At 55.2% G+C, this 25,660-nt stretch overlaps 9 protein-coding genes across 9 annotated transcripts; 4 read left to right on the top strand and 5 right to left on the bottom strand.

Annotated features, from left to right (window-relative positions):
• Positions 1 to 400: 400 nt before the first annotated feature.
• B0T26DRAFT_678256 (uncharacterized protein) lies at positions 401 to 1,105 on the top strand (the record flags this gene model as incomplete). The annotated part of the gene is made up of 4 exons (XM_060440203.1): positions 401 to 529; positions 569 to 582; positions 636 to 817; positions 1,077 to 1,105. 4 exons carry the CDS (start codon positions 401 to 403, stop codon positions 1,103 to 1,105), a joined length of 354 nt encoding a protein of 117 aa, XP_060295306.1.
• A 740-nt stretch (positions 1,106 to 1,845) lies between these two features.
• B0T26DRAFT_678255 (heterokaryon incompatibility protein-domain-containing protein) lies at positions 1,846 to 5,266 on the bottom strand (the record flags this gene model as incomplete). Its single annotated transcript, XM_060440202.1, has 3 exons — positions 1,846 to 1,984; positions 2,082 to 4,288; positions 4,373 to 5,266. 3 exons carry the CDS (start codon positions 5,264 to 5,266, stop codon positions 1,846 to 1,848), a joined length of 3,240 nt encoding a protein of 1,079 aa, XP_060295305.1.
• Positions 5,267 to 6,392: 1,126 nt separating this feature from the next.
• On the bottom strand, positions 6,393 to 6,964 carry B0T26DRAFT_678254 (uncharacterized protein; the record flags this gene model as incomplete). The annotated part of the gene is made up of 4 exons (XM_060440201.1): positions 6,393 to 6,484; positions 6,565 to 6,769; positions 6,812 to 6,880; positions 6,935 to 6,964. The coding sequence occupies 4 exons, from the start codon at positions 6,962 to 6,964 to the stop codon at positions 6,393 to 6,395; spliced, it is 396 nt and encodes a 131-aa protein (XP_060295304.1).
• A 1,410-nt stretch (positions 6,965 to 8,374) lies between these two features.
• B0T26DRAFT_804615 (uncharacterized protein) lies at positions 8,375 to 9,245 on the bottom strand (the record flags this gene model as incomplete). The annotated part of the gene is made up of 3 exons (XM_060447130.1): positions 8,375 to 8,556; positions 8,614 to 9,008; positions 9,169 to 9,245. 3 exons carry the CDS (start codon positions 9,243 to 9,245, stop codon positions 8,447 to 8,449), a joined length of 582 nt encoding a protein of 193 aa, XP_060295303.1. The 3' UTR covers positions 8,375 to 8,446.
• Positions 9,246 to 10,615: 1,370 nt separating this feature from the next.
• B0T26DRAFT_719160 (Alpha/Beta hydrolase protein) lies at positions 10,616 to 12,222 on the top strand. The gene is made up of 3 exons (XM_060442408.1): positions 10,616 to 10,711; positions 10,801 to 10,996; positions 11,077 to 12,222. Coding segments are annotated over exons 1-3 (1,155 nt in total). The 5' UTR covers positions 10,616 to 10,709; the 3' UTR covers positions 12,034 to 12,222.
• Positions 12,223 to 12,510: 288 nt separating this feature from the next.
• On the bottom strand, positions 12,511 to 14,352 carry B0T26DRAFT_648612 (acyl-CoA N-acyltransferase; the record flags this gene model as incomplete). The annotated part of the gene is made up of 3 exons (XM_060438014.1): positions 12,511 to 12,912; positions 12,971 to 13,550; positions 13,613 to 14,352. The coding sequence occupies 3 exons, from the start codon at positions 14,350 to 14,352 to the stop codon at positions 12,511 to 12,513; spliced, it is 1,722 nt and encodes a 573-aa protein (XP_060295301.1).
• An 840-nt stretch (positions 14,353 to 15,192) lies between these two features.
• B0T26DRAFT_754028 (uncharacterized protein) lies at positions 15,193 to 16,368 on the top strand (the record flags this gene model as incomplete). Its single annotated transcript, XM_060445779.1, has 1 exon — positions 15,193 to 16,368. One exon carries the CDS (start codon positions 15,193 to 15,195, stop codon positions 16,366 to 16,368), a length of 1,176 nt encoding a protein of 391 aa, XP_060295300.1.
• Positions 16,369 to 16,613: 245 nt separating this feature from the next.
• B0T26DRAFT_381810 (Alpha/Beta hydrolase protein) lies at positions 16,614 to 18,664 on the bottom strand. Its single transcript, XM_060434707.1, has 5 exons — positions 18,367 to 18,664; positions 18,177 to 18,250; positions 17,854 to 18,051; positions 17,025 to 17,762; positions 16,614 to 16,951 (listed from the first exon to the last, which is right to left on the bottom strand). Exons 1-5 carry the CDS (start codon positions 18,471 to 18,473, stop codon positions 16,860 to 16,862), a joined length of 1,209 nt encoding a protein of 402 aa, XP_060295299.1. The 5' UTR covers positions 18,474 to 18,664; the 3' UTR covers positions 16,614 to 16,859.
• Positions 18,665 to 19,265: 601 nt separating this feature from the next.
• On the top strand, positions 19,266 to 22,345 carry B0T26DRAFT_381773 (uncharacterized protein). The gene is made up of 2 exons (XM_060434706.1): positions 19,266 to 19,811; positions 19,900 to 22,345. The coding sequence occupies exons 1-2, from the start codon at positions 19,555 to 19,557 to the stop codon at positions 21,962 to 21,964; spliced, it is 2,322 nt and encodes a 773-aa protein (XP_060295298.1). The 5' UTR covers positions 19,266 to 19,554; the 3' UTR covers positions 21,965 to 22,345.
• Positions 22,346 to 25,660: the final 3,315 nt, after the last annotated feature.

The raw sequence follows: 25,660 nt of genomic DNA, 5'->3' as shown, positions 1-25,660 counted from the left end.
TTATGTAATATCTCCCTGTCTCCAAACGTCTTTAATAGGTATTTCTAGAGAAGAAATAGACCTCTAGGATTCCAAAATAGGGGTTTAAATAGCTATTAGCTTTCTTAGCGAAAAACCTTTACGGCGAGTCGCAAGATGCCAAGGCCATCATTTGGATCTTGGAAAGTACCACGCCAACAAACATCCAGGGAAATGATTGTCTGCCGGGGAGACGACAACACCGTTGAATTTGCGGCACACTATTAACACGACCGTTTCGCCAGCTTCACCGTTGCGGCGGCGGCGCCGCAGTCTATTTAAGGGGAGCTGGGCCTCCCTGTCTGTTGGCAGCTCTCGCTATCGCAAATTTCGCAGCGCGTGCATTTCGCAAAAAGCATCCCTACCGAGTCGTCGCGCCAAAATGTCCCGACGCCCCGTTATTGTTCTCAGTAAACCTATCAACAAGTTGCGCGACCACAAAGAGCGACAACAAAAAGCGGACGAAGACGATAAGTTACTCGTAGATGATAATATCGATAGCAAGCGGAAAGTATGTTTTCGTCTGCAAGAAGAGCGGTTTCGCGCATAGCAAACGATGCGGCTGTAAGTAATCTCGCGGGTTATATTATTTGCTCTCGTTAACGATAAAATATTAGATTCGTTGAGAAATATAAGGGCGAGAACTTTGACCAAATTTGGTTGGGTCTTTGCAAGGACCAGAAACGCGAAAAGACTATCATAAGGTCGTACTTTCGAGATTATGTTGAGTCATCGCAGAAAACCCGCCCAGCCTTCGAGAATGGGGACAACGAAAGCCAGAGTATCCAGACGATTACTAGTACGAAGACCGTAATATCGCATTGGAGGAACTTGGTTGCAGAGGCGGACAACACGATCCTTAGAGAAAAGAGGCGCAACGACCCCAGCACACGTGGGCTGTGGAAGTTGAGGTGGGATAAAGGGGATTCTAGAGACAGCCCGGTAGCTGACAATGTCTGGCTCGGGCGGCTTTTACAAATATCGCTGAAAATACTTTCTATCCAATAGCTGCCAGAATTGGGTTTGGGTAAACTATGCTGCTTGTGCTACTTGCTTAGTACGTTTTTATGTCTATGCGTGTTATTAGTTCTCTATTAATATTTTAGAAGGCCGAAGGGAGAGAAACAGCACAAGCTCGTGACAGTGGAGTGAGCCCAATGGGGGGACAGGGTGAATCTCGGACCGATACTTCAAGCTATGCCTCTCCCGCAATCGAGGACCCGGATCACGTCCATATATACATGGGCACCTCCAAGGTGATAACTGGGTAAACAGGCTGTGGTATCTTCGCGTCTTAGGGGTACGACATGAAGGGGATCACAGTCGGATTCACTGTTAGTTGCAGATTTCTGGGAGAATTTTTAACCCTGGAAACTACATACCATCAGAACTGAAAAGCAGATGCCACCAGCATTCATATTCAAGGTTCAGCTAGTGATATCTCTTCAATATGGAAGAAATTCGTGCACCAACCTTTCCCAGTTGCCCGCGCTAAGTATTGGCTCGAGTTTCTATGGGTACGTCATTCAAGCCACCACCCTCTTCCGAAGCTGACAATTTAGGTAGCTGATAACAGCTACCAGCCTGAGCCAAGTCCTCATACGAACGTAGCAACAACCAAGGCCGGCGAGGCAAATTATCAGGTCCAATGTGTTAGATGGTGAGCGTATTTTTTTTCCCCTACCGCGATAGTTGAGTGCGACGTGGCAAGGTGTATTATAAAGTCAACACCAAGCCGCTAACACGGTGGTCAAGCATCGTCGCTAGGAGCTGGCCTCTTCTTCCTCCCCCTTTTTCAAGCTTTTCCGAACAAATATAACAACGCTTTCACACCAACGTAACCGGAACAAACTGGTCATGATTCGACGGAACAGCCTGCCCTTCCATGATGCCATAAACATAGGCCTCCCCGACAACGCGGAACCGCCCATCGCCGTCGCCCGCAGGCCGCAGAATAAACGGCACGCTTGCCCCGCGCAGCAGCCAGACCTGGTCCCCATCGCCCGCCGTCGACTTGGGTCCCAGGCCGACCAGCCCGCCCGCCCCGCGTCTTCAACATGCACCGCCCGGCTGTAGCCTCGCGCATGCGCGTTTCAAAGTCGGTAATCCGCTCTTGCGTAGGCGCATTGAGCAAGCTTTTGGTGTCGGTAACGGCTCGCATGGGCAGCAGCATCGGCCCATTTTTACTCGGATCCACCCCATAAGAGGTACTTGTACTACTCGTCTTCTCCTTGGCTGCCGAAGCCTGAATATCGGTCGCCCGTATCGCGGCCCGTCCCTGGTCCTGCGCCAGCTGCAAGTTGAGGAACGGCAGCGGTCCGGGCAAATTGGGGTCGAACATCAAGTCCAACGGGCTATTGTCGTCTCCTTCGGACGCGGGATCCACGACTCGGTGGTGGTGGTCGGCGGCAATAGAGTGGAGCACGTATCCTGCACATAGGGTGTAGATCTTGAACCACGCGGCGATGTCGGTGGTCGAGGCGAGGAAGGCCTTTGCCCCCACGATTCTGTCGAAAGCATCGCCGGCGATACCGGAATCACTAGGGCCCGGGCCGCCGCCGCCTTTGTTGCGGATGCAGTAGATGCTCAAATCCATCCACGCATCGAGCTTCCTGCGCACGCGATTGAGTAAGAGACGCTTTTGGGTTTTGAGCAGCGGGGACGCTTCTCTTTGCGTCTCCTCTACATCACCCTCTATCCCTGTCTGTGATTCTGAGGCGTGCAGTCGGGCTATGGTGTCGGGTGTGAGCCCTATCCAGTCGAGCGGGGATGCTTCTTCTTTTTGCCTAGTGTCTTCTGTATTAGTACTATCCTCTGCCTCCTCCGTCTGTGACGATGATGATGATGAGGCGAGAACGAGGTCGATGACGTCGGTCGCGAGTCGGTACGAATCGATCATCGAACACAGCAGCCAATCGGAGAAGGATTTCCCCAAGGCACTGGAATTCTCTGTCCCTGGGTTGGCCAGATCGCGGTTGTGCCAGCCGTCGGCAGTAAGACATCGCCATAGGATCTCTGAAGGTGGTGGTGGGACGGCTGCTTCTTGCTCAGCAGAAGTCTCGGCTTCGTTGGTGCCATTTCCATTGGCGCTGATAGTAGTAGTATCGGTGAGGTCGGGAAGCGGGGCCTCCACCAGAGATCCTTCGACGGCGAGGTAGAGCTTTGCGTCTGGTAGCTGAGGGAGCATGGTAGTGAAGAATTCGCCAAGGCCATCAATATATTTCATAGGCCCAAGAAAGTTCTCTAAAGTCGCTCTCATGCCGTGGCTGAGATTAGGATACGGCGTGGGAATCTCTAGTCCGAAGCGAAGCACACTGGTTGCCAAATCATGGCCATGATCAAATCCGAAGACTCGAGCTACGTCGTCGACTTTGTAGCCCTCGAGGCAGAATTCTGAGTTATTCGTCGCTATCTTGCACAAGAATTCTAGCCTGCGGCCCGATGCGTTGAATATGGTTGAACGGTGCTCTGTGACGGCTGTCTTCCCGAGAGGAGACACAAAGTCTGGGACCCAGCTCGGCAGTCCTGGAGTCGTGGTGTCTCCCAGATCTTGGATGTGAGAGAGCAACACCAACCCCCCTCCTTGCGCCAAGATGGTCCCTGCCGTGGTCCGAAAGGCGTCTACGACAGAAATACCGTAGTCTGGGACGATTCCAAGATTTCGGGTTGCGATGCCTAGAAACGCATAGACCTTATCTCGGGGATCTGTCGAGCTACAGCTTCGGAAGGCGGAGAGGACCTCGATAAGCCCCAGGCTTCTGTCAATACAGAGTATGCTGGTTGCTATATCGCTCACCAAGCCAAGCACGATGCTATTCTTCTTGTCGTGGGACATTTTCCTGATTAGGGGAATCAGATCCTTCCCTTTCTTGATTGGCGTATTGCCCGGTATCCCGGTCTCGGGCCCTCGGTACGTGAGCCTCTCCGCGTACACGGTTTTAGAGGCTCGGAACCCCTGGTCCTTGCGCAAGCTCTCTCGCATCTCGGATTTCTGGCGTTCATAGACAAGACGGCCGGCTGGGGTAAGCCCCAGGCGCTCCCGTATATACCTCACGCCCAAGATGAAGGTGTAGGCATCTTTTGGTCGGATTTGAAGATGGGGAGCGGCTCCGCCACCGCTAATACCTTTGGCCTTGCCCAGAATTCCGCAAATCATAGCGTCATGCCACATTCTTTTCAGTTCAGGTTGCAAAATGTCGCCGGTCAGGAGCGAATGGCCAAGAGTATTCAGCTCCTCCTCCAAGCCGCTGTCGTGGGGAAAGGAGACGATCTGGGCGAGGTATTCTCATGGCAGGAATAGACGGTTGCCCGTCCCGAAGCCGGGGAAAAGGATGAGGCGTTTGGCGAAAGTGACCTCCTGCGCCACCCAGGCGCGTCGAAACCACAGTCTCTGCAGCAAAGCATAAACCGAGAACCACAGGCCGTTGTTCATGCCAGGCACGCTGTCGAGCGATGTCACAATCGTAGTCTCCGCTTTGTCCTGGAAGTCGAAGAGAATGAGTGCCGCATGGAAAAATAGATCCGCCAGTCGATCTTTGGGACCCAGCCAACCGATGACAGTCACTGCCGATCGGAAGGTCCTGCTCATCAGCATCACCTGCGCCTTGCGCTCGTCGAGGTCGCTCTGGTTGATGCAGATGGCGTCGACCCAGATGGGCTTGCGAAGGGACTGTCGAAGATTCTCCGCGTCATCGGATATCTTGTCCCATGCTTCCCAGAGACCGATTAAGCTCAGGTACTCGAGGATGCCATACAGGCTCTCGCTGACGTCAAGCGTCTGCCCGTTGCACTCGATCTGGCGGGTGCCCGAAATATCCCACTGGACGCTCTCGCGGGGAAGCCACGGGTTTTCATAAAAGTATTTCGCCAGTTCGCCGTCTATTAGATTGATTCCCCTGCTTGGGGTCCCATCGGGGAGATCCAGGCGCTCTGGGAAAGTGATGCAGCCGCGGTCTCGTAAGAGGTCTATAACCTTTTCCATTGTCGGGCCTTTCACCGTGTCGCCGAGCAAAGTCTCGCGAATCGTTGTGGGGTTCCCCCACGTGTAGGAGAGGGCGTTGAATTCGATGTTATCGTCCAGATCGACGACTTTGACCTCGCACTTGACTTCGTGCTGACCCAGCGGTGCTTCGGGACCCGGTGCAGGTAGTACGTAGAGAAGGCGTATAGACGCTGCCGTGGGAAGAGGAGCGTATCGGAATTTGGGCATTTCATGTTCGTTAGACCGGTCATTAGGCTGCGACGCCATAGGTACTTTAATATAATGAGTGCTTTTTTCCTGAATTTTAGTGAGCCCGAATAAGCCCCTGTAGATCTGCGATGTCGCTGGTTGGGAACTCTTGGCAGATAGAAGGTCAAACGATGAGATTCAGTTGCCTAGTAGCATTTGGTGCAAAGTGATAAAAGGTAGCGCCTTGGCGCCAGAATACGCCATCTCCATCTCCGTTGGAAAGTCGCCGATTTTATATAGACAACTGGTGTGTTACACCGTACGCTTCCAGGAGGGTGGCTTGCCACTTCCTCACAGCTCCCTGCAAGGCAAATCAGGCAATATATGCATGGTGAATCTTACACTGCCTTCGTCCCGTTGGCCCTTCGCCACAAGTCTCTCAACGGCTTTGACTTATCTAATTAGCACTTCACATGGGCGTCTTTACCAAACTCTCACAGACCACCGTAATTATGAAGCTAGCTCTCATTTGCAATTTAAGGCTCCGGCAAATCTGGCAAGAATTAAATCTGACTACGGCGAATGTACAAGATTTCCAGGGCTTATATATCTCAAGCTACCTGGATCAAAATGCCATAAGGCTCTGGGTGGGGTAATAACACTTCAATGCAGCCTTATGCAGGCTCTGCAGCAGTTCACAGCTTGCTAAGCCCATTGCATTGACATAACATGCATTAGACATGCAGATGTAAACCAATCGACGCGGCCAAATGCAGCACACCCTTTGTAAGAGAAGGCAGGTACGCCTGATCAAGGTGGTCACAATGGAGGCAATAAGTAGGTCGAGCAATGTGGTATTGGCGTAAGACTTCAACCTGGCCCTCGTAAAGGAAGGTGGGCGAGGGCCGTGGCTTATATACATGCTCAGGGCTTTGTGTGCTTTGTGGCAACTGGCAGTGGCTCTGCCAGTTGGTGACAGGTGTGGGTGTGTGTGTGTTTCCTTACACCCTTGACATGTGCCAGTTCTCCAGGGTACGTTGTGCCAGCACAGAGGGCCCCAAGGCTCCCGACCGGCGCATCTACTATGCCGCCCGCGACTTCCCCAAGAACATCAGAATCGCAGAGGCAGGGCTCCGCGATGATGGACCAAACGCAGTTACCGATCATTGAGAAAAACTCCTATTGGGAATGGTCTCGATGCCTTTCATTTTAGTCGTTTGTAGAACGGGCTAGAAGCTGACGGGTAGCCGGTGGAGGATTTTGTGGAATTGCGGTTGTGGGACAGTGGCGGGTGAGCTATTTACGGGAAGCCTAACGGTGCTAGTGTAGTGTGCGTGCGTGCGTGCGTGCGCCATGCTCGAGCCGTGCTACGATACATTGTAGCACCTCCTCGGGGAGGCCGGCCTGGCCTTGAAGCGCCCCGATAGTCGCCTGTCGGACGTCCGAGTCGCTATCCTCGAGTCGTGCTGCGATGCGTTGTAGCACCTCCTCGGTAAGGCCGGCCTGGCCTTGAAGCGCCTCGATAGCTGCCTTCCTTATGCTGGCAAGGAGGTAGCTTGGTGATGAAGTCCAGGCTAATCTCTTCGAAAGGTTGAGTGGGTAACGGTAGCGAGCTGAGCCTACCGTATGGCTTATGTCGAGGTTATCGGTTGCCGAGGCATACTTGGCACTGTTTCGTGTAAGCTTGTACTTCTGCGTCCAGGTTTTCCCAATGGAATCTTCGTTTCAATAGGTCTACTGTCTTACGGCTCCCAAAATTCCCGGCTCTAGGGTCATCGTGGTGCAACCGTATGAGTTCTCTCCGCACTGCTGGCGCTGCAGGAATCATCAGCCTGCCTTTGTAACGGAGGGCCCCCTCGTCATCAACGCTGTCGTTTCCTGGTCTGCCCTAGGCACCAGTACCCGCGTCTCTTTGACCCTCGAGCACCTCCTCAATACGTCTTCTACATTCGAGATCCCCTTTCTGGAGGGCGATCATCGACCTATAGAACCTATGCATAGGATCCTATTCCTCAGCTGCCTCACCGGCGCAAACCTCTGCCGCAACCGCGTAGGGAATCAACAGGTCGGCACCCTGAGCTTCTTGCTACAGTTACTCCTCAACCCTCTGATCTGACCGCCCCGGCGAGATCGTCTGCTCTGGCGAGTCCTTAGTAGTTCTCCTAGTACGGCGTCCCAGCCCCTCCATCGGGGTGCATTCATCCCGCTAGTGGCTCCTTTTCCGGGGTTCCGCTTTATCAAACGCCACGCGTCCGGTGGCCCCGAGGGCAAAACCCTAGCTACACCTTCAACTCGAGGATATTGAAGGGCTTATTTAACTCGTCTAACCGCTCGGCGGTACTTTCGGGACACTCCAGCTCTGATCTGGGCCACAACTGCCCTTACGGCTGCTGGTAGCTCTGTTGCTAACCGTAGCTTCTTCGTCAAGGTCGGCAGTACATCGCCATAGGCGATCTCTCCTACCATATAATCGGGTCTTTTTGAAAGGGGGTCGGCTGGGTTGGTGGCCTCAGGCCGGTGTTCGATATCGAAGTCGAAGGGGGATAGGCGGTATACCCACCTTACTAGGCGGCCTTTGAGGTCCCGGGCCGGGGCTGTAATCACCCCTTTGAGTGCCTCGTGGTCGGTGAGGACCATGAACCTCTGGTCGGTACCGCTTAGGTAGTGGCCCTAGTGTTCGAGGGATTCGATGATGGCGATGAGTTCCTTCTGACTAGTGGCCCACCTGAGCTCCGCGTCGGTGAGTTTCCTCGACCAGCAGGCTATAGGGCGCCACTAAGAGTCGACTAGCTACGAGAGGATCCCCGAGATCGCCTTATTGCTAGCATCTGTTTCGACTCGGGTTCGGCGGCTTAGGTCCTAGTGGGTTACGAAGTCTGCTCGGCTAAAAGCCGTTTTGAGCTGATCGAAGGCGGTATTGGCCTCTGGCGGCTACTAGAAAGGGTTGGTTACCTCTCCTTTTAGTAGAGCGGTAATGGGGGCCGTAATCCTAAAGTACCCCTAAATGAACCAGCGGTAGAAATTGGCGAATCCGAGGAAGACTTGTATGTCCCGGGTTGACTGTGGTGTAGGCCACTCTTGGATTGCTTCGACCCGTTTAGGGTCCAGTGCAATACCTTGATGGCTGATGATGAAGCCTAGGAACTCGACCTGGTCCTGGTAAAAGGAGCATTTTGACCGTTTGGCGAAGAGCTGGGCTTGCTCGAGGCGGTCGAGTACCTCTAGGATGTGGCGGGTATGCTCCTTCGGGGTCATCGTCTACCGTTCCTCGTTTTCCGAGTCGTCTTCCGAGTCGGAGGGGCCGAGGTACGGGTCACCGGGGTTGCCGCCATCCTCGATCCCGACAGTCTGGATCCGGGCGTCCGGGCCTAGTGTGGCCGTAGTGCGCGGGAGGGTGCATTGGCGTTGTACGTGCCCTGGCTTACCACAGTTGTAGCATGTGACAGGTTCTCTAGCGCGAGGTAGCGCCTGGTTGTTAGACCCGGTGGTTGGTGGAGGCCTGTCGGTACTAGGGGGGTCCCTAGGGGGTGGTTCCCTGAGCTCCCGGCGTTGGATCCGGGCTTTGTCATGGCGAGGTCCGGAATACGATTCCTCTGTCGTGCGAGGGAGTTTCCGGGTTTCGTTGATGTTGGTGGGGGACCCTAGCCTTTTCCGGTACGTTTCTTTGTCGTTGCCGTTCCGTAGGTAGGACCGGGCGAGCCAAATCCTTTCGCACCATTCGGCGCATTCCTTTGCTGAGGTGACGTCAGGGACGGCCTCGGCGTACCGGTTATGGTAAAAGTGGTCGAGCTTGATCCAGTAGTCCCGGGCCATGAAGGTGCTATTGATTTCCACATCCGGAAGGCGCATCACCAAGGTGGCCCATTCGCGGTAGAACTCTTAGGGGACCTGCCACACGCATGCCAGTCTTTGTGTGCTTGGACTTCACCGGATTTGCTACCTAGGTAAGTCCGAATTGATGTATTTTTTTGAACTCTTACCACATGATCCGCTCGAAGTCCCCATCATGAAGCTGCTTCTGGTAGGCCCGCCATTGTTGCTGCGTTTCGTGCTCCATCTAGGTGCTGGCCCATTGAACCTGGAGCTATTGAGGCTGGTCTTGGCGGGTGGCGTTTCCTTGTTCTACGACTAGGAGCCAGTCTTTTCTGTCCTGGAAGGAGGCATCAACTTTGAGCTTGCTGACCGCATAGGTAGGCGGGCGATCGCCCTTCGATCGATGGGATCCTCCTTGGGTTCCTAGGTTGGCTAAGGTAGTGGAGAAGTTGGTCATGGCCTGCATCATAAAGGCCTGGAATTGCTAGGGATCCATAGTAGAGGACACGGCTGCCGGGGGCTCTCGGGGCGAGTCCCTTATCTCAAATGGTTCCTCTCTCTGACGGTCTTGGGTCTGGGTGTCGAGGTCCTCCAGGACTTCGAATGCCGTCCTCCGTGACGGGCCAGGTTGGGGGGTGGTCCTGTCTTTTCCACGGGTGTTGCTTACCATGGTGACCGGCTCGATCGTTACCGGAAGGTAGGGAGGTTGAAGAATTGTAAGAGAAGGTAGGTACGCCTGATCAAGGTGGTCACGAATGGAGGCAACAAGTAGGTCGAGCAATGACTAGTATTGGCGTAAGACTTTAACCTAGCCCTCGCAAAGGAAGGTGGGCGAGGGCCACAGCTTATATACATGCTCAGGGCTTTGTGTGCTTTGTGACAACTGGCAGTGGCCCGGCCAGTTAGTGACAGGTGCTTGGGGTGTCCTTTCCTTACAACCTACCTACCTAATAGTTTAACGTGTAGATAAGGTGGGCAGATAGGGCCCTAACTTTTTAGAGGTAGCTAGCACCTATCTACCGCGAGTCTTAGATGCTATGCAAGAACCTCATCAATAGCGGTAAGCTACTGGCATTAACCTAATACTCTAGCGCTGGCTAAGTTGCCGCGAGTGGTGGGAGGCAGCCTGTTCGAAAACGGAAGTCACCGTTTTATAACGGTCAATTTTATACAGGTCCGTGGGTCACTAACAGAGGGAAAGAGGGACCCGTTTTTGGATCCCAAGTACCCCGGTTTTTGACCCCCCCTACCTCGTAGGGCAAGCTTCTAGGGATTGGATTGTCCTCATTACTTCTCTGGGCCTGAATTTTCGACAAGTATATTCTCCTTCATATTTTACTTGTTTAGAGTACGTAGTCTCGCGAGAGACATGGTCACTTTTGCCGCGCGACTTTGTGAAGCACGTTGTAGTCTTCGGTCTTCTGTTGCGATCAGTCGCGCTGGCTGAGCCGAGGCACGTCCCAGTGGCGCGGGTGGGTTACGTCACTGGCTGGGGGTTTAGGGGCCGGGTTCAGGGGCCGGGTTCAGGGGCCAGGGAGTTGAACATGGGATGCGGGCGGTGGCCAGTAGGGTGTCGCTGCGGACATGCCATGGAGTGCAGCCACTGCAACAAGTCAGCAACGACCCAACACCAAAGAATGACAAAGAAAAAGACACGCGCACCAAGACTCGGCAACAATTCCACGCGCAGAGGTGCCCCAAATACAGAATGTAAGTCGCTTTACCAGCCCTGCAAAAGAATTCTACTCGTACAGTACTCCCAGACTCTCCGCTAATTGGACCCCTGGTAAATCTGGCAGGGCGACTGCGACCCCCCCACAGCGCGTGTCCCCGGTCATTCCGACGGCCGCCGAGACGGCCCAGCACCCGGCCTTCCCAACGGCGATATGGAATCTCGAGGCCGACCGCAAGGGCGTTGTGCCCGTGGCCGAGGGCCGCGGCGGGCCACTCAAGATTAGCTGGGAGATTCACGGCGACGGCCCCGTTAAAGTCATTGTGAGCCTCTCCTCTGCGCTGCCTGCAGCAGCAGCCGCACTCTGACCAAAAACTAACCACGACCTTCCCATTGCTTCTAGTTCATCATGGGCCTCGGCGGACTCAAGACGACGTGGCAGCGGCAGACGCTGCACTTCGGGCACGAGCGGCGCGAGCATTACTCGGTGCTGGTGATGGACAACCGGGGGATGGGCGACAGCGACAAGCCGCTGATGCGGTACAGCACGAGCGAGATGGCGCGGGACGTGGCCGAGGTGCTGGCGCACGTGGGGTGGCTGCCCTCGTACCCTCCCACATCAACACCACCACCAGCGCGGAACCTGCACATCGTGGGCATCTCGCTGGGCGGCATGATCGCGCAGGAGCTCGCGTGCCTGGTGGCTGAGCACGTCAGCTCGCTCAGCATGTGCTGCACGGCAGCAGCCATCGAGAACACGACGACGTTCGCCGAGAACATGGCCAACCGCGCGCAGCTGCTGGTGCCCAAGTCGCTGGACCGCAGCATCGCCGACGGCGCGCGCAACATGTTTGGCGACGCGTGGCTGGCCGAGCCCGACAACGCGCACGTGCCGGACCCCGCGACGACGCCCAAGGTCCTGCCCCCGACAACAATCATCACTGCAGCAGCAGAAACAGCAGCATCAGCGCCGGGGCCACCGGCGAAATACCTCAAGTTCGACAGCAACGCGGAGCGCTTCGTAGCGCAGGAGCTGACGAAGCGGCAGGACCGCGCGCGGTTCGGGCGCAAGGGGTTCCTGCTGCAGCTGATCGCGGCGGGATGGCACCACAAGAGCGCGGATCAGCTGCGGGAGATTGGCGACCGCGTCGGGCGGGAGCGCATTCTCGTGATGCACGGGACCGAGGACCGTATGATCACGGTGCCGCACGGGCGGAAGCTAATCGCGCAGCTCGAGCCGGGCACGGCGCTGTTGGTCGAGGGCATGGGCCACGCGCCCATCGTGGAGCGGTGGGAGTGGTACAACGGCCTGCTCGAAGACCACTTTGCTGTGGGCGAGAAGCTGGATGGGCGGGCGTGACGTGATGAAGGACTTGCGTGTTGATGATAGACGTGATATACATGAACGATATACCTGTGTAAGAGCAGCAAAGCGGGACTGTAAACTAGAGCCTTTATTTCCCACTTCCATATCCCCTGTCCATTTTATAGGGCCAGCAAATATGGCATTTCGCTTATATTTTGGATATTACCAGGGAGTTGAACGCATTACTTGATCTTGGTCTGCTGCCCTAGCGGCTCTCAAAGAAGTGTAGATATAACATGCAAACCTATGAGTATCTCGTGCCGCTTTAAATCCAGCCTGCCATCAGCAACGAGCGGCAACGAACGGCATGTTGTCCGTCATCGAATGCTTGGGATCTCTCGCTTGCCACATTGGAAAACAACATGTGTACCACCATCCAAGCCAACAATGATCAAAACATACAGGAACCCATACACAAAGTAGGAAATGCCAACGTGGCACACGCCCGGTATAGTGCCAATGGCTGGTGACCTAGAGCATGATAAATCCTACGCCGCTCGAAGTCTTCTCGTCCAGCTGGTTCTTCTTGTCAACGCCTCCGTGGATCGGGTTGGCCCTATAGTTGAAGAGGTAGTAGTGAAGCTGGCCATCGCCGGGTCCAAACTTCTGGTCCTCCAGGAAAAGACCATTGTCCATCAGAGAAAGTGCATTAAACACGTCATAGCCGAACCGCTTCGCAAGGACAAGCGCGTCGGCAACCAGCAAGTTCAACCGAGCCTTGATAGCCGGGCGATCTTCGGGCGTGGTGAGCCCGGTCTCGGTTGCGTAGTAGAACAGATACGCCGCCTTGATGGACGAATGCTTGGGCGAACGGAGGACGGATGAATCAAGGCCGTAGAACGAAAAGAAGTCGGTAATCTTGCCGTTAGCATCCTGCAATCAATGTTAGCGTCGTAATCGCAGCAAGAGCATGGCGTAAGTGTAGTCTTACCTCGACTACGTATGTCCAAACCACCTGCTCTCCAGGGGCATCCTTCTTGTGCAGCAGCCAATGATCAATTTCTTCCTTGTCGAACACGGGCGTGAGGTCGTATCGCTTGAGGTAGCGCTCGAGGAGACTTCCCACGGCATCTATATCCTTGGCCTCCATTTCACGGAGCCCCCGGATCGACGTGTTGTCGCCCAGTGCAAACTTGCGCGCCTGGAATGCGGGCTTGCTGGTGGGCGGGCACGGGCTGAATCCTACTTCGTAAAGCTTCATCCAGTTCAGAGCGCGGTGGTAGTACCGGCAGGTGCTGACTGGTGTGGGAAGCACCACACCGCCGGTGTAGATAGCTTGCCAGATGCCCTCCCGATTGATGCGGCGAGTGATCTCCTTAATGAGAACCGGAGCCAGCCGCTTTCCCCTGAGCTTCTTGTGCACGCAGATGAAGTTCACTTCTGATCCGTGCACGACCTTGTCCCGCACGCGGATCTCGGTCGGGACCGCGCCAATGAAGGCGCAGAGAGCTCCGGACTTTGCCCGGATGCCGACATGCCACTCCTTCTTCCAGCCCGGCGACATTAGAGACCTAGCACCAGAGCTTTAGCCAAGCAATGATAGTTTGAACCGGGGTCGATTGTTAAGACCTACCATCTCAGGAGCGACGGGGAATACTTGAATCTGAACATGGCCTCGTTGTCCTCAACATAATGGCCGTACAGAAGCTTTTCCACTTCTTGCATCTGGCTCTCGTTCGTGAGGTCCATAGTGTCCCACTCAAACTGGTCTAGCGACAGTGGTATCGGATCAGGAGAAATGTCCTTAATTTCCTGAACCTTCAAAGGCCCCTCCTCAAAGAGCCCGGGCTTCTCCTCGCCGAATTGTGGGACGGGCTGCGTGGCCCAGAACTTGTACGACGCCATGTCCTTGCGGTTCTTGCCGCTGCTTGCTAGGCCCGTCATGATATCCTGAAGTTGGAGCTTCTTGAATGCCTCGGCAGTGGTGGAGGCGGAGGAGCCCTCGCTGCCGGATGCCAGGAGCTCGTTTGCCAAGGCTGGGTTCAGGGCCATGAACTCTTGGATCTGCTCTGGCGTCAAGCTATCAATGGCCTTTTTGGGATCCGTCTCGGTTTTGACGCTCCCAACGGCACCTTCTAGAGTTTTCTTGATCTTATTCCTCTTGCTCTTCTTCTTTTTCTTCTTTGACGAGCCCTCACCCTCTGCCAGTCCTGAGGTGCCCTGTCCAGTCGTGGCCTCGCCGTCGTCCGAAGAGAGATCGCCATCGGGCTCGGCGGCGGCGGGCTTGGCAGATTTCAGGCTGGCCAGAATTTTCGCAGCATCTTCCTCGGGGTGCTGCTTGCTCGCATCAGCTGGCTTGGATTCGTCCGCCATTTTGGAGGCCGGGGTGAAGGGCTGCGTCGATCGAACTATGCTAAGAGGATGCAGAGCAAAGAGTATGTAGTGTTGGGAATCAAACGTCTGGACAATTGGAGGGCAGGGAAGTTGGGGTGTATATATTTAGGTCGTGTTGTGTTCGGGATCTTGGTCGAATTCCCGAAGTTTGCGGCGTTGTGAAAGAATACAGCTTGCGACAGCTCAACCAACTCAACCTTGTAGTGCGTCGGGGCACCGCGGGGTCGAAGTAAGTAGAAGCTTAACAGCCGATGCTGGGAATTCCTTGCTAGTGTGCTAAGGGGCCGTCAGGTGGGTCATTTTTTACCACCGAGCCTAAAATTCTAGCTATTCCAGACTCCAGCTCTTTAAGTTGCACAGGTGGAGTTCCTAAATTGTCGTCACCTGAACACTGTCACTCCATCCGCAACATCCTTTTTCTCCAATTTACTAGTGCAGACCTGGTAGCTGTATGTGGCGACAGGATCTATAAGGTGGACTGCCTGGTTAATGCAGCAGCCGACTCGTTTTGCTTCAAGTGCTGCCAGGGGGGACACACGCCCACCACTGCTCCATCACCGCTGCATTCAGAGACTAGGCCCTAATTGGCTAAGCAGATTCCAGGAGGGGCAAGAGTGCTGCGCCACTGCTGCCTATTCCTCCAACTTCATTCGAGTCCTCGGTGTTTTGAATTGTCTTCTCCGTCGCGAATCACCTTGTTGCTCCCCGCTGTGTCGGCATTGCGGGTACTCTATCTCTTAGCGGCCTTGATTAGTATCGAGTTTTGCCCCCCCTGAAACCTCCATACGTTCGTTTACACTGCGAGTGACGCCGGCAACCATGGGCAGGCCGTCTCTTAACAATCGTCCCGATGGCGACGCCCTGTCCCTGCACACGCAACCCGGGGACCGATTGCTTGACGATGATGCGCCCGAGCTCCAAGTTGACGACTTCCCGCCTCTCTACGAGGATGTCGCCGAGTCGAGCACCAGCAGTGCCCCGCTCCTAGCGAACCCATCTGGGCCCCCGAGCATGGTGAATGCCCCGAATATGGCGAATGAGTGGAAAAGAGATGACCAGGGCAACGAATACTACATCGACGAGCGGCTCAACACGGATCCCAAGTTCCTCGAGAAACATGTCGAGTGGTGGGCTCAGACACCGCCTCGGCCCTATGTGCGCATCTTTGGCACGCACAAGCAGAACGTGGACAATGCGGGCAAGAAGGAGAAGCAGACGGTCACCGACTTCGACGTCCAGGTAGAGCTCACGCCCTACCTCTACTCGGACGCCACCAATCGCGTCTCGTGGCGGGAGCTGCGAACCATCGAGAACAGCGAGTTTGCGCGCCGCGGCACCGTCCTGCGCAAGAGGGCGCCTGGCTCAAGCCAGAATATCGAGGTCGGCCTGGCCGAGAAGCCGACGCTCGCCGAGTGGACGCACCGCTACTGCGCCAGCTCTGCCGGGCTCAAGTGTCTGGCCCTAGAGCGGCGTGTCGTGGGCTTCGACGCCGAAAAGGTCAAGCAGAAGCTGAACAGCATGGTACGCGCGACCAACTACCGCGGCTGCGTCCAGATCACCTTCCCCACCAAAGATGCTCGCGTCGAAGTCTACAACGACTGCAAGACGAACCGGTGGCGGATGTCCACCTGGGTCTGGTGGCTGTGTACCCTAACTCTGATGGTCCTCTTCACGTGGCCGTATCTCTTCTTTCGCACCAAGCGGTTCGAAGTCGTCGTCGTCGAATGGCCCTTCTCGAAACCCGGCGAGAACGGCCGCAAGAAGTATGTCAGCATCAGCGAGGACCAATGGTACAACATGTGGGGAAGGGCTATCAGCCGCGCTGTTTTGGAAAAGAGACAGTGTACGCTCGATCAGCAAGACCTAATCGCGTCGCAGGGCGCAGACCCCGTGTATGGTGATGGCATCGTAGACGAGGCCATGGGCTTCCTCCGCGCCGGAATCAACGCTATGAATGAGGTGAACCGCCACCTTGGATGGGGCCATGATTCATAGACACCCCACATCAACACCTAGGATGGAACTATCTTTACCACTAGCTGGACCTGCTCTAAGTTGGTTTTTGCTTATTGGACTGTGGACTTGGTTGCTTAGGAGGTTTAGGTGGATACGCTGTTCCGGCTGAGTTCTCTAAATTTTCTTTCCTATACTTCTTGCCTTTTTCCCTATATATTGAGGCTATATGACTTTTTTGACAAACTCTGGATTTTCTTTGCCGTTTCCCGAGCAAGCCTTGTCGTGATAAGCGTTTCTTATTCGTACTGTTTGTTTCTCATCGCAGATCAAGCCTGCGCTTTGTAACTCGTCTTACATGAAGTAAAAGAGGTGATTGATGTGTTATTGCTTCTCGCGTTAGAGTCTCTTTCGAATAACATCTGCGGCGGTTGGCTGCATGATGTGGCCCTGTAGGTAACATTGTTGATTTATAAAACCCCTGAGGCAGCAGAACAGACCTGGTTGGCGGTTGTTCGTCCAACTTAATCTCGTCACGCGGGGCTAACGACCACTTCATCAACAATGCCGAAAGACCGCATGACGGCGAGAAGCATGGGACTGTAGTACATAATGTCGTTGTGTCCTAATAAAGTTAATACATCTGACATAGTAACCCTCGCCGTTATAAGGGGTTATGTAGATGTAGATTGACTCACCTCCGTACGGAAACACCTCGCGGCGGACAACAATGTCCTGCTCCGCCCACTCGGCGACAAAGGCATCTTTCCAAGGCGTAGTAATCGTGTTCTCGCCCTTCTCAAACGTCCTCATTGCTTGCTCTGGCGTCAACATGCCGTCGCCGCCCGGCACTACTCTCCCGTTGACAGCAGCCGCAAACAGGATGTCGTCCTCGTGGCACGGTATGTCCCAATCGTTCGCTGCGTGTATGAGATGCAGCCTGAGCCTTCCATTCCGGGCCTTGACGGTTCTTACCACCTCCTCAAGCCGGTTGCTGCTCTGCCACCTATCGACGATGCACTTTTCGACCTGCTTCAGAACCCAAGGCCAGGCCCGGAAGGGCGCCAGAACAGGCACCCAGCCCGCGATGGCGTAGCCGCTCAGCATCTTGGGCAGGCTGCTGAAGGCGCTGACCAGAACAACTCCCGCAAAGTCGACGCCCTCCTTGGCGAAGAACTCGGCCACGGCCGACGCGACCGCCGTGCCGAGACTGTGGCCCAGGAGCACAATCCGGTCGGCCGGCACGCCCGTAACGTTCATGGCCCATTCCACCGCGGCCGTTGCGTCAAGAATTAGCCCGGTTTCGCTGGGCGACCCCGTGCTGCGTCCGAAGCCGCGGTAGTCGATGGCCAGGACGTGGTACGCCGATGTGTCAGTGAGGGCGTGGTACGACGGAGGCCGGATGGCCTGCGCAATGTGGCCCGCGTTACCATGTACTGGTGGCAAGTAAAATATTGCCAGTCAGATAAACGAGACCTTGCACAGCTTGAGGGAGAATACAAAGAGTAGCTGGTGGAGGGCACGCACGATAGATGACGAGACGTGAAGTAGGGTCCTCCCTCAATAGCCTAAAGTTTTCCGTCTGTGTGATGTCCTTACAGAATCCAGTGCTCTGTGCGGATAGCACGGCTTCATGCTGGCCATACAAAGGAAGAGGCAGAATATGCCAAGCATACAGAACCTCGCCGTCAGCCGTGGGCAGAGAAAATGGGGTGACTTGGTTCTCTAGAGTTTGCGCCACGGTGTTTTCACGTCAGCCTTCGGGGTTTTTTATTTGCCTATTGCTTGCTTAGGCGCCAGGCTCCATGTGATGCAGCCCAATGCCATTTTCACGAAAGGCAGAAACTGACTGGCAAAACCCCATTGCGTTGGCTCATTGATCTCGTGCCACCACAACGTGTGAATCTTGTGCGCATACAAAAAACTAGGCGAAAGACGCAATCAGCCTAAGCGATCCCCGGGACGCTCCAGCATCTACGACGTGAGACCAGACATGCACACTAGAGTAGAATGGCCGTATGGAAGTCGGGCTGCCCTTACTGGCGCTGGAAGAAAGGAATGGAACCCAAGCCTAGGAACGCGCTGTAGAGACCCAGAGGCACCGCAACTACCAGGCTTGCGATCCAATATGAAACGGATTTTGCCATGGCGATTAAACACGCTGCTGGAGCAAGTTGGACTCAAGAGGTATGTTTCGATCTATACGTGTATATCCCTATACGCAGCTGCTGGGGGCCGAGCTCGACGCCATCTCCGAAGTGGAAGGAATTCCAGGTTGGTTGTTGGAACTTGGACACGTGCGTGGCTTGCGTGTGGGATTCTGCGGCGGCCAGAGGAGCTGACGTTGGACCTGCAAGAGGGACTGGGGTCGAGGAGCCGTTAAGGACATTATTAGCGCGGATGGGGCCTGCACAGAATATCACCAGACTTGGGTGCAAACCAAAGGCGCGCTAGATAGTGCGGCTATGAGCACCGCTGCAGATATGCGGCTTATCCTGCGTTCCCACAGGAGGCAGTCAGCCGCAAGAGCCACCTTTACGGCTGGCTTGTATCAAGCCCCGTCACCGTCAATGAGATTTTAAAGTTTGTAGGCGACGGCTATATGCAACGCAAGAAACACAAACAGTGACTCGTCGGCGAATAAGAGATAGATCAAAGAATCTTTCAAGCTTTCGAACAATGTACGTGTAGGAAATTTCATCCAATCCACGGGGTTTCAAGAGAAACGTCGGGAATTCCTGCTTCTGACATGGAAGGCCGGAACGCTTTGCGAACCCCAAATTATAAATCCGTGCCCTGCAGCCAATCAGCGGCATTTGCAGCTCACGGATCCAGCGAGGGTTCAGCGAGGGTTTAGCGCGCCTGCGCCTGAGCGAACAGCCCCCAGAACAGAGTGTGCCCTTCCAGACCATCCAGCCAGGCCACCCACCTGCACCCATTTCTTGGGGAGGTCTCCATCTTTCGTCCAAGCCGCATTTGCAACCTTCAACACGCCCAGGCTCACACCACGCCTCGCCCCAACAACTTCTGGGGTTCCTCGTCGCGCCAGACTTGTAGTCCGCCGCCATTCGAATTTCCTGTTCGCTCCTTAAAATCTCGAAGTCACGTCAAGCTCCAATCCTCCAATCCTCCAATTCTCGCGGCAGCACGGATTCGATCAAGCGATTCCGATGACTTTATGACGGATCTTCCCAAGCCCTCCCGAACTCGGCTCGCCAAGCCGCTCCAATGGAGAAAAAGAGGAAGCTGCCAGCGCGCGCTGCTGCGAGGGTCGAGCAGGCTTCCAAGAAGAGGACCATGACTCCTCCGCAGAGGTCGCTTACGCCTGCGTCTGTGCCCGAGCCCGAGCCCGAGCCCGAGCCGTCTCCCGCCGCCGACCCTCCGCCGTTGCCAAAGTCGATAACTGCCGGCAAACCTCTGCCCGCAGTTGAGACTCCCCAGCCCGACGACCTCTCGGCCAAGGAGTGGCAGTCTATTTCGGAAAGGTGTGTGCTTTCGTCTCTAGCCGTGCCCTTCGCTTCCCTGCCTTTGCTTTCCTGCTTTCCCGGGCTGTGCAACTAACGGGCGATAAAGTGGCGTCCTAGCCGAGTCCCTCTCACGCTCGCGCCAAAAATGGATCACCGAGGGTATTTTCGAAAAATTTTGGACGAAACCAACCAAACGAAAGGGCGTTGTAATCGAAGATTCGAACAATCCACCAAAGGATAGCATGGTCAAGCTAGGCCAAGTCACAATCACGGTCGAACCTCACGTTTTCGAAGCTACTATGTATGGCGTTAAGGACCCGAAACCTCCGCCCGTCCCTCCTACGGACTCGCGTCCCGTTGTCCTCTATGGACCTCCGAATGGTATCATGCCCCCTCCCCCTCCCCCGAAACCGGCCCCTTCCAAGAAGGTCTCAACCCCGACATTGGCCAAGTCGCAACACCAGCCCCAGCCCCAGCCCCCGCCCCCAACCCAATCCCCGGCGCCGAATCCGAACCAGCCAACAGCGGAAGCTCAGTCGGCGCCACAAAACGTATCTCAGCAAGCCAACCCTTCAACCGCTCGAGATTCCCCGTCTTCAGAACCCATGGTGGTGCCAGCCGCGGGGAGACCGCTCGTAGCCTCGTCTCCCCGTGGAATGGAGTCGGTTCTCTCGCCTCCTGTTGTCGCCCCCCATGCACCCACCCAGAGACCCCCTCCGCTCACAACACCGCCTACAGCCCCTCAGCCTCCTCGGCCCTCTCCCTCTCCCTCTCCCCATTTAATGGCTGGGTCACACTCAATGGTACCCCCTGGTCCTCCCGCGGGTCCCGGGAGACCTTCTGGTCCACCATCAGCATCTGCGTTGGGAAGACCCCCGGCTGCCAATGGCACGCCTACTGCACCCATCACTGGAGCACCAGGGAAGCCGGCTCCGGGGACAGACCCCATCATTCTTACTCTGGCAGAAAAGGCAGGAGAGGACCCTCAGCTACGCGACCTGATGAAACGTGTGGCACAGGGCGATGCCGCGAAAGATGAACTGGCAAAGTTTCAAGCCATCATAGATGCGATCACGGTTGAGAGCAAGCGGAAGGGCATGATGGGCCCGTCCGCAGATAGGTTGCTGGTCGATGGGCGAACGGTCCGGTATTTTGCCCACGAGGTGCGGGCAATTCTGGATATTGTCTTGTCGTCCAAGCCAAATCAGACGGCTGCCGATCTGCGACCGCCAGCAAGAAGCGATCCATTAGTGGTGACGTTGGTCAAGAGGGCTCTCGACGACAACATGGTCAAGGATATGGTCCGACGCATCGCCGACAACAAACCCCAGTTCGCAGATGCGTCGGATCTCAAGGCAATCCTAGATGATCTACGTCAGAAGCTCCTTAAAGAGAAGGAAAAGCAACGCACGCAATCGCCTGTTCCTGCAACTGCCGCGACAACCCCAAAGTCTAGCAGTGCCCCCGATAAGCAACCTGCCGCAACACCCGCCGTTGCGACTCCCACCCCCCAGCAGCCCCCCCCTGCGCAACAGGCTCTCCGCTCCAAGGGCCCGCCGCCACCGCCAAAACTCGATGTTTCGGCCGTCGTCTTCGAGTTTGCAGGCGGTACCGGGGATCGATACCTGTTTCCCAAGTTCAGCATCATAGAATATACTACAGTGACCACCGGACAGCAGGCGGTAGCCTCCTTCATGATTGTGCGCAAAGGAAGCAAGTCGGAGTACCCCATGGCCGATCCCGATTTGGATTACTACCAGCCTCTGACAATTCGGCTCTTTTCTCCCACCGGCCGGCACCTGGAGAATCTGACCAAAGTAGTGGCTCCGAGGGAAGAGGTGAGAAGGTACATGGAGGACATCATGGACAAGATGACGCGTGCCGAGTACATCCTACTTGCAATGCGACTGCCTAGGGGCGAGGGCAAGGATGAGCCCGGAGCCGACGAGAAAGAAAAGGAGAAGGAGTCAGAACCGGACAGCACGGGATCGAAGACAGGCGAGATTGAAGCTGCAAAGAAGACCCCACAGCCAGGGGTGCTCTGGGCGAAGCCGCCCAAGCCGGAGATCAGAGAACTGCCGCCACGGTCGAGAGTGTACAAGATGGACGTGGATGACCAGTACCAGAGCTTCATATCCGGCGTCAGCCGCAAGGAGCCAAAGGAGACATGATGACGCGGCAGGGTTCCGTCCCGAAGTGGATCAGATCGGACAATGTTCGACCGAGGTTGCGGGGCCGTTGTCCCAGTACTCCCCTATCACTATTTTTTGTTCTGTCTTGCTGTGTAAAGCTAAGGCGCGGGGAGGGGTGGAAAGGCAGTGTGCTGCCGATCGCCGTAGTGCGAGTAAGCGTCTTCTTTTTAGGAGGGTTTTTGGACGGAAGGGCGGTGTGGAAACTCATGGCAGCGGTTCATGCTAAAAAGGCGTTATTAGGATGGGTGCCCGGACGAGAAACTCGATAAAAACCACAAGTTTGGGGGAGGTGTCTGCTTTTTTTTCCTCCCCCGGCACCCAATGTTGTACTATGTAAGGTTCGATGGCACGCGGCAGTATTAGCTAGGCCTCCTAGGCGAGACGTTACGGGGCATATTTTTGATGCGTAGCCTTTTAACTAGCTACTAGCAGCAGAGGTTACCTTGCAGCGGAAGTTGGTCTTGTTCCCGTCAGCCCTGCACTAATGAGGATTTTCCCCATGGTGAAGCAGTGGACAAGATGGAAAACACGAGAGACGTTCTGCGCATTCCTTGCTCGGTAAGCTTTCGTTGGATGCCTTCCGAACCAAGCCTTGCCCAAAACTGGGACGGTCGTTTATTTGGCACCCTTCTGCCCGGCGGCCCAGCACGCTGTTTCTTGCTGGCGAGGATGCGTTCGCTACTCGAGGTCAACTTCGTCACCTAGACTTTTAGAGTGTCGTCGCCTAGTTGTCTAGTGTCATGAACTCGCGTGCGTCCGGGTTCTTGCCCCCGGAAGGCGCATGCCCATGCCCATGCATGCAATGTTGTTTCCAACCTGGGCACTTGTGGAATCCGTCCCAAACAAAGAATGAGACCAGGCCCGGAGAAAAACAACGGCCGTTTTGTTTCCGTCCTGGTCGGGCCGATGCATCAAATCACCACGCTTTCGCCCATTCCCCTTTCTTTTCTTCTTCTCTTTTTTTTTTTTTTTTTTTTTTGCTTTGTTCTTTTTTGAGTCCACTGTCGGGAGCTATGGTTGTTTCCCCTCCTTGTGTGTACGTAATTAGCTACGGCGGGAGGTTAATGGGACCGGGATGGACCGAGTCGTCATCATCGACGTCGGAATCCTTCTCGAAAAAGCATGAGCATGGAATGGAACATGGGTAATATGGGCATGGATATGAGAGTAATCCACAACCAAAAGTCCGAACTCCTTCCTTCCAGAACCTTTTGGAACTTTTTTTGCTTGCATCTACTGTGAGAACATCCCTGCCCCATTCGATACCAAGAAACGGTTTTCGGGGAACGGCCAGGTCGGAGATGAGTCGGATTAAAAGAGAATTCACTTCGTACGAGTCTTTGACTACGCCATGATTAAAAATAAAAGAAAATTCCATGACATAGGTAATCCCTACCGGAATGCGAAAGCAGACGCCTTCCGCAGTAGCGTCTATTATCAATCGATAATATTCTGGCAGTCTGGAACTGGGAAGTGTCCAGAACTTGCCGCCCGAAACCCGATTCCGACGGTCCGCCTCGTTTCGTTCGTCGTTGGCCTGGCTTCGCTTGGCACCTGCCGAATCCGGGCAGGCAACTCGGCCCAAGCCCGGGAGGCTGCCCTGCCCTGGCCTGCCCTGCCCCGCCCTGCCCCGCCCTTCTCTTCCCTGCTGCATAACTGCATCTCGTCGGTCGGCTACTCAGGGTCTGGGTCTGGGTCTGGGGAGGAGGAGTTCTCCCGAGCGGTGCAGGTCATTATTTTACAGTCCCCTTCCCCTTTCATTTTTCTCGTGTGTGCATGTGTCCCAGGGAAGATGCCAGGGGGCCATGACCCGACATCTGTACGCCTGCGTAGGTGGCGCGTTCCCCGACTTAAAAGCTTACTTGCTTGGGTCTTATAGATCCCTACGTTTAGTCTAGTACGGCGGCACTGCTCCAGGTCCCTCCCGGGGTCGCCTTCCTTCCCATAGACGGATTTAGATGGGGAGTCGAAGAACCCTCTCATGAGTCTGAGAGTGTCTTCTTCCCCGTGCTGGGCCCGTCTACGCCGCCGCCACTTAGATTGCCATTGATGCCGTGGCATGGCTTCGCCGCCGCGCCCCGTGCCTCGAAGAAAAATGAAAAGAAAATTGAACACACGTCGACCCGTTGCAGTGTTGATAAATCTCCGATCTACCATAGGCTCTCCCAAAATCCACCATTGGCCAGCAGGTGCATTAGCCAATGACTGCATGTGCGGTCGAGATGCGCCATAGGGATTTGTCGGGATTCCCTTCCACATATAAAAACTCCGTGAGAGTCCACGGTGATATTGCTTGCCTCGGAACTGCTATTTTCCTCGTGGGAGCCAGCCACGGAGACGTAGAATCCCGCCCCCGTCCGAGGTCGCGTCTGAGTCTGACAAACATATACTAGGTCTAGGATATACTGGAGCCCAGTCGTATCGTGATCTTCATCTGCACAGCGGTAGTGGGGCGGCGGCGAGCATGGACGCTTTGCAGTATCGGGCCTTACAGACACGAGGCCTATCTATCTACCTACTACCCAGCCTATCTAGCAAGTGGACCAAGGCGGATTCCAAGTCTGTCCAAGCCCGCGGTCCAATGGGCCCGCTTCCCGAAATCAGCCATCTTAATGCCCGCAAGCCCAGGATCTGGCTTCTATATAGGCAAGGTAGGAGCCTCTGGTGGCCTCAGCTTTTGCGCCCCCAACGCCACATAATACCACATGCGGCGCGTTTCATTTTGAAAACAAGACAATGCCTCTCTGTACGGCTATCCATTTCCCAGCCGGTCAGCGTTGACTTTTCCTCCCTGGCCACTTGGGCACCCGGAAAGTATCACCCGCATCCTCTTGGCTCCTTCACCCCGTTCCTTTCCTTGCTCAGTGTTGTTTTGGGACATGGTCCCCACTCCCGCCCCGGCAATCATCTAGCTGCGTTCATTGGCTCTCCGAAAATCGGGGGCTTGGTGACGCGACGGGGCCGGACGGGGAGGCTCAATGCGCATGTCAATTCATAAGGGGCGTGGATACAGCGACTGAACTATAATGGATGACTATTTGCTGGATTTGTCAACCTGGGCCCGCCGTGGCATCGGCTTTGGCCCTTGGCACTGGCAAAACCCTCTCTCAGTCTCTATCTCTAGGTATCTGGGCTTATCTTTTTACTTTCGGCCTGAGAATGTTTCGAATGGGGGGGGGAAAGGAGACGTTGATGAGTAGGCGAGTGAGAGAGAGGTATGCATCGTGAATAAGGTAATGGCCCGAGAAAGAAGACTGAATTTGTCTCGTATAGGGTACTCGTAATGGCTAACTATGACGGCTAGCTATCTACCTCACCTAGTATAGGTCAAAGCACCTTGGTGAGTATGTGCCCGTCCCTCCCTGCATATCTGTCAGAGTCTTCCTTGACTGACTCTAAAGTGCCAGGCAGGCAGGAGGATGTGATGAGACACAAGGCCCATGAGCCAGTCACGTTCATGTAAGATCCCGGCTTTCATTATGAAAGTATATACCATACTCTCCCTGTAGCCGTATAAATGCCTTTTACGCCCCCTTTCCCTTCTTACGGTCGATGCGTTGCCTACCCCGGTTGTACAGGTGTCGCCTATGCCTGGTGCTTTCGGCCCTCCGCCCGCTGCTGCCTACCTGTGTCTCGCTCAACCTGTCCGCTCCCGTCTGTGCCGTCGCTTTGCCA

This window comes from Lasiosphaeria miniovina, assembly GCF_030549165.1.
Source record: "Lasiosphaeria miniovina strain SMH2392-1A chromosome Unknown B0T26scaffold_5, whole genome shotgun sequence".
In the NCBI taxonomy this organism is placed as follows: Eukaryota; Fungi; Ascomycota; class Sordariomycetes; order Sordariales; family Lasiosphaeriaceae; genus Lasiosphaeria; species Lasiosphaeria miniovina.
The sequence above is the reverse complement of the archived record's forward strand: the minus strand, read 5'-3'. Positions and strand labels throughout refer to the sequence as shown.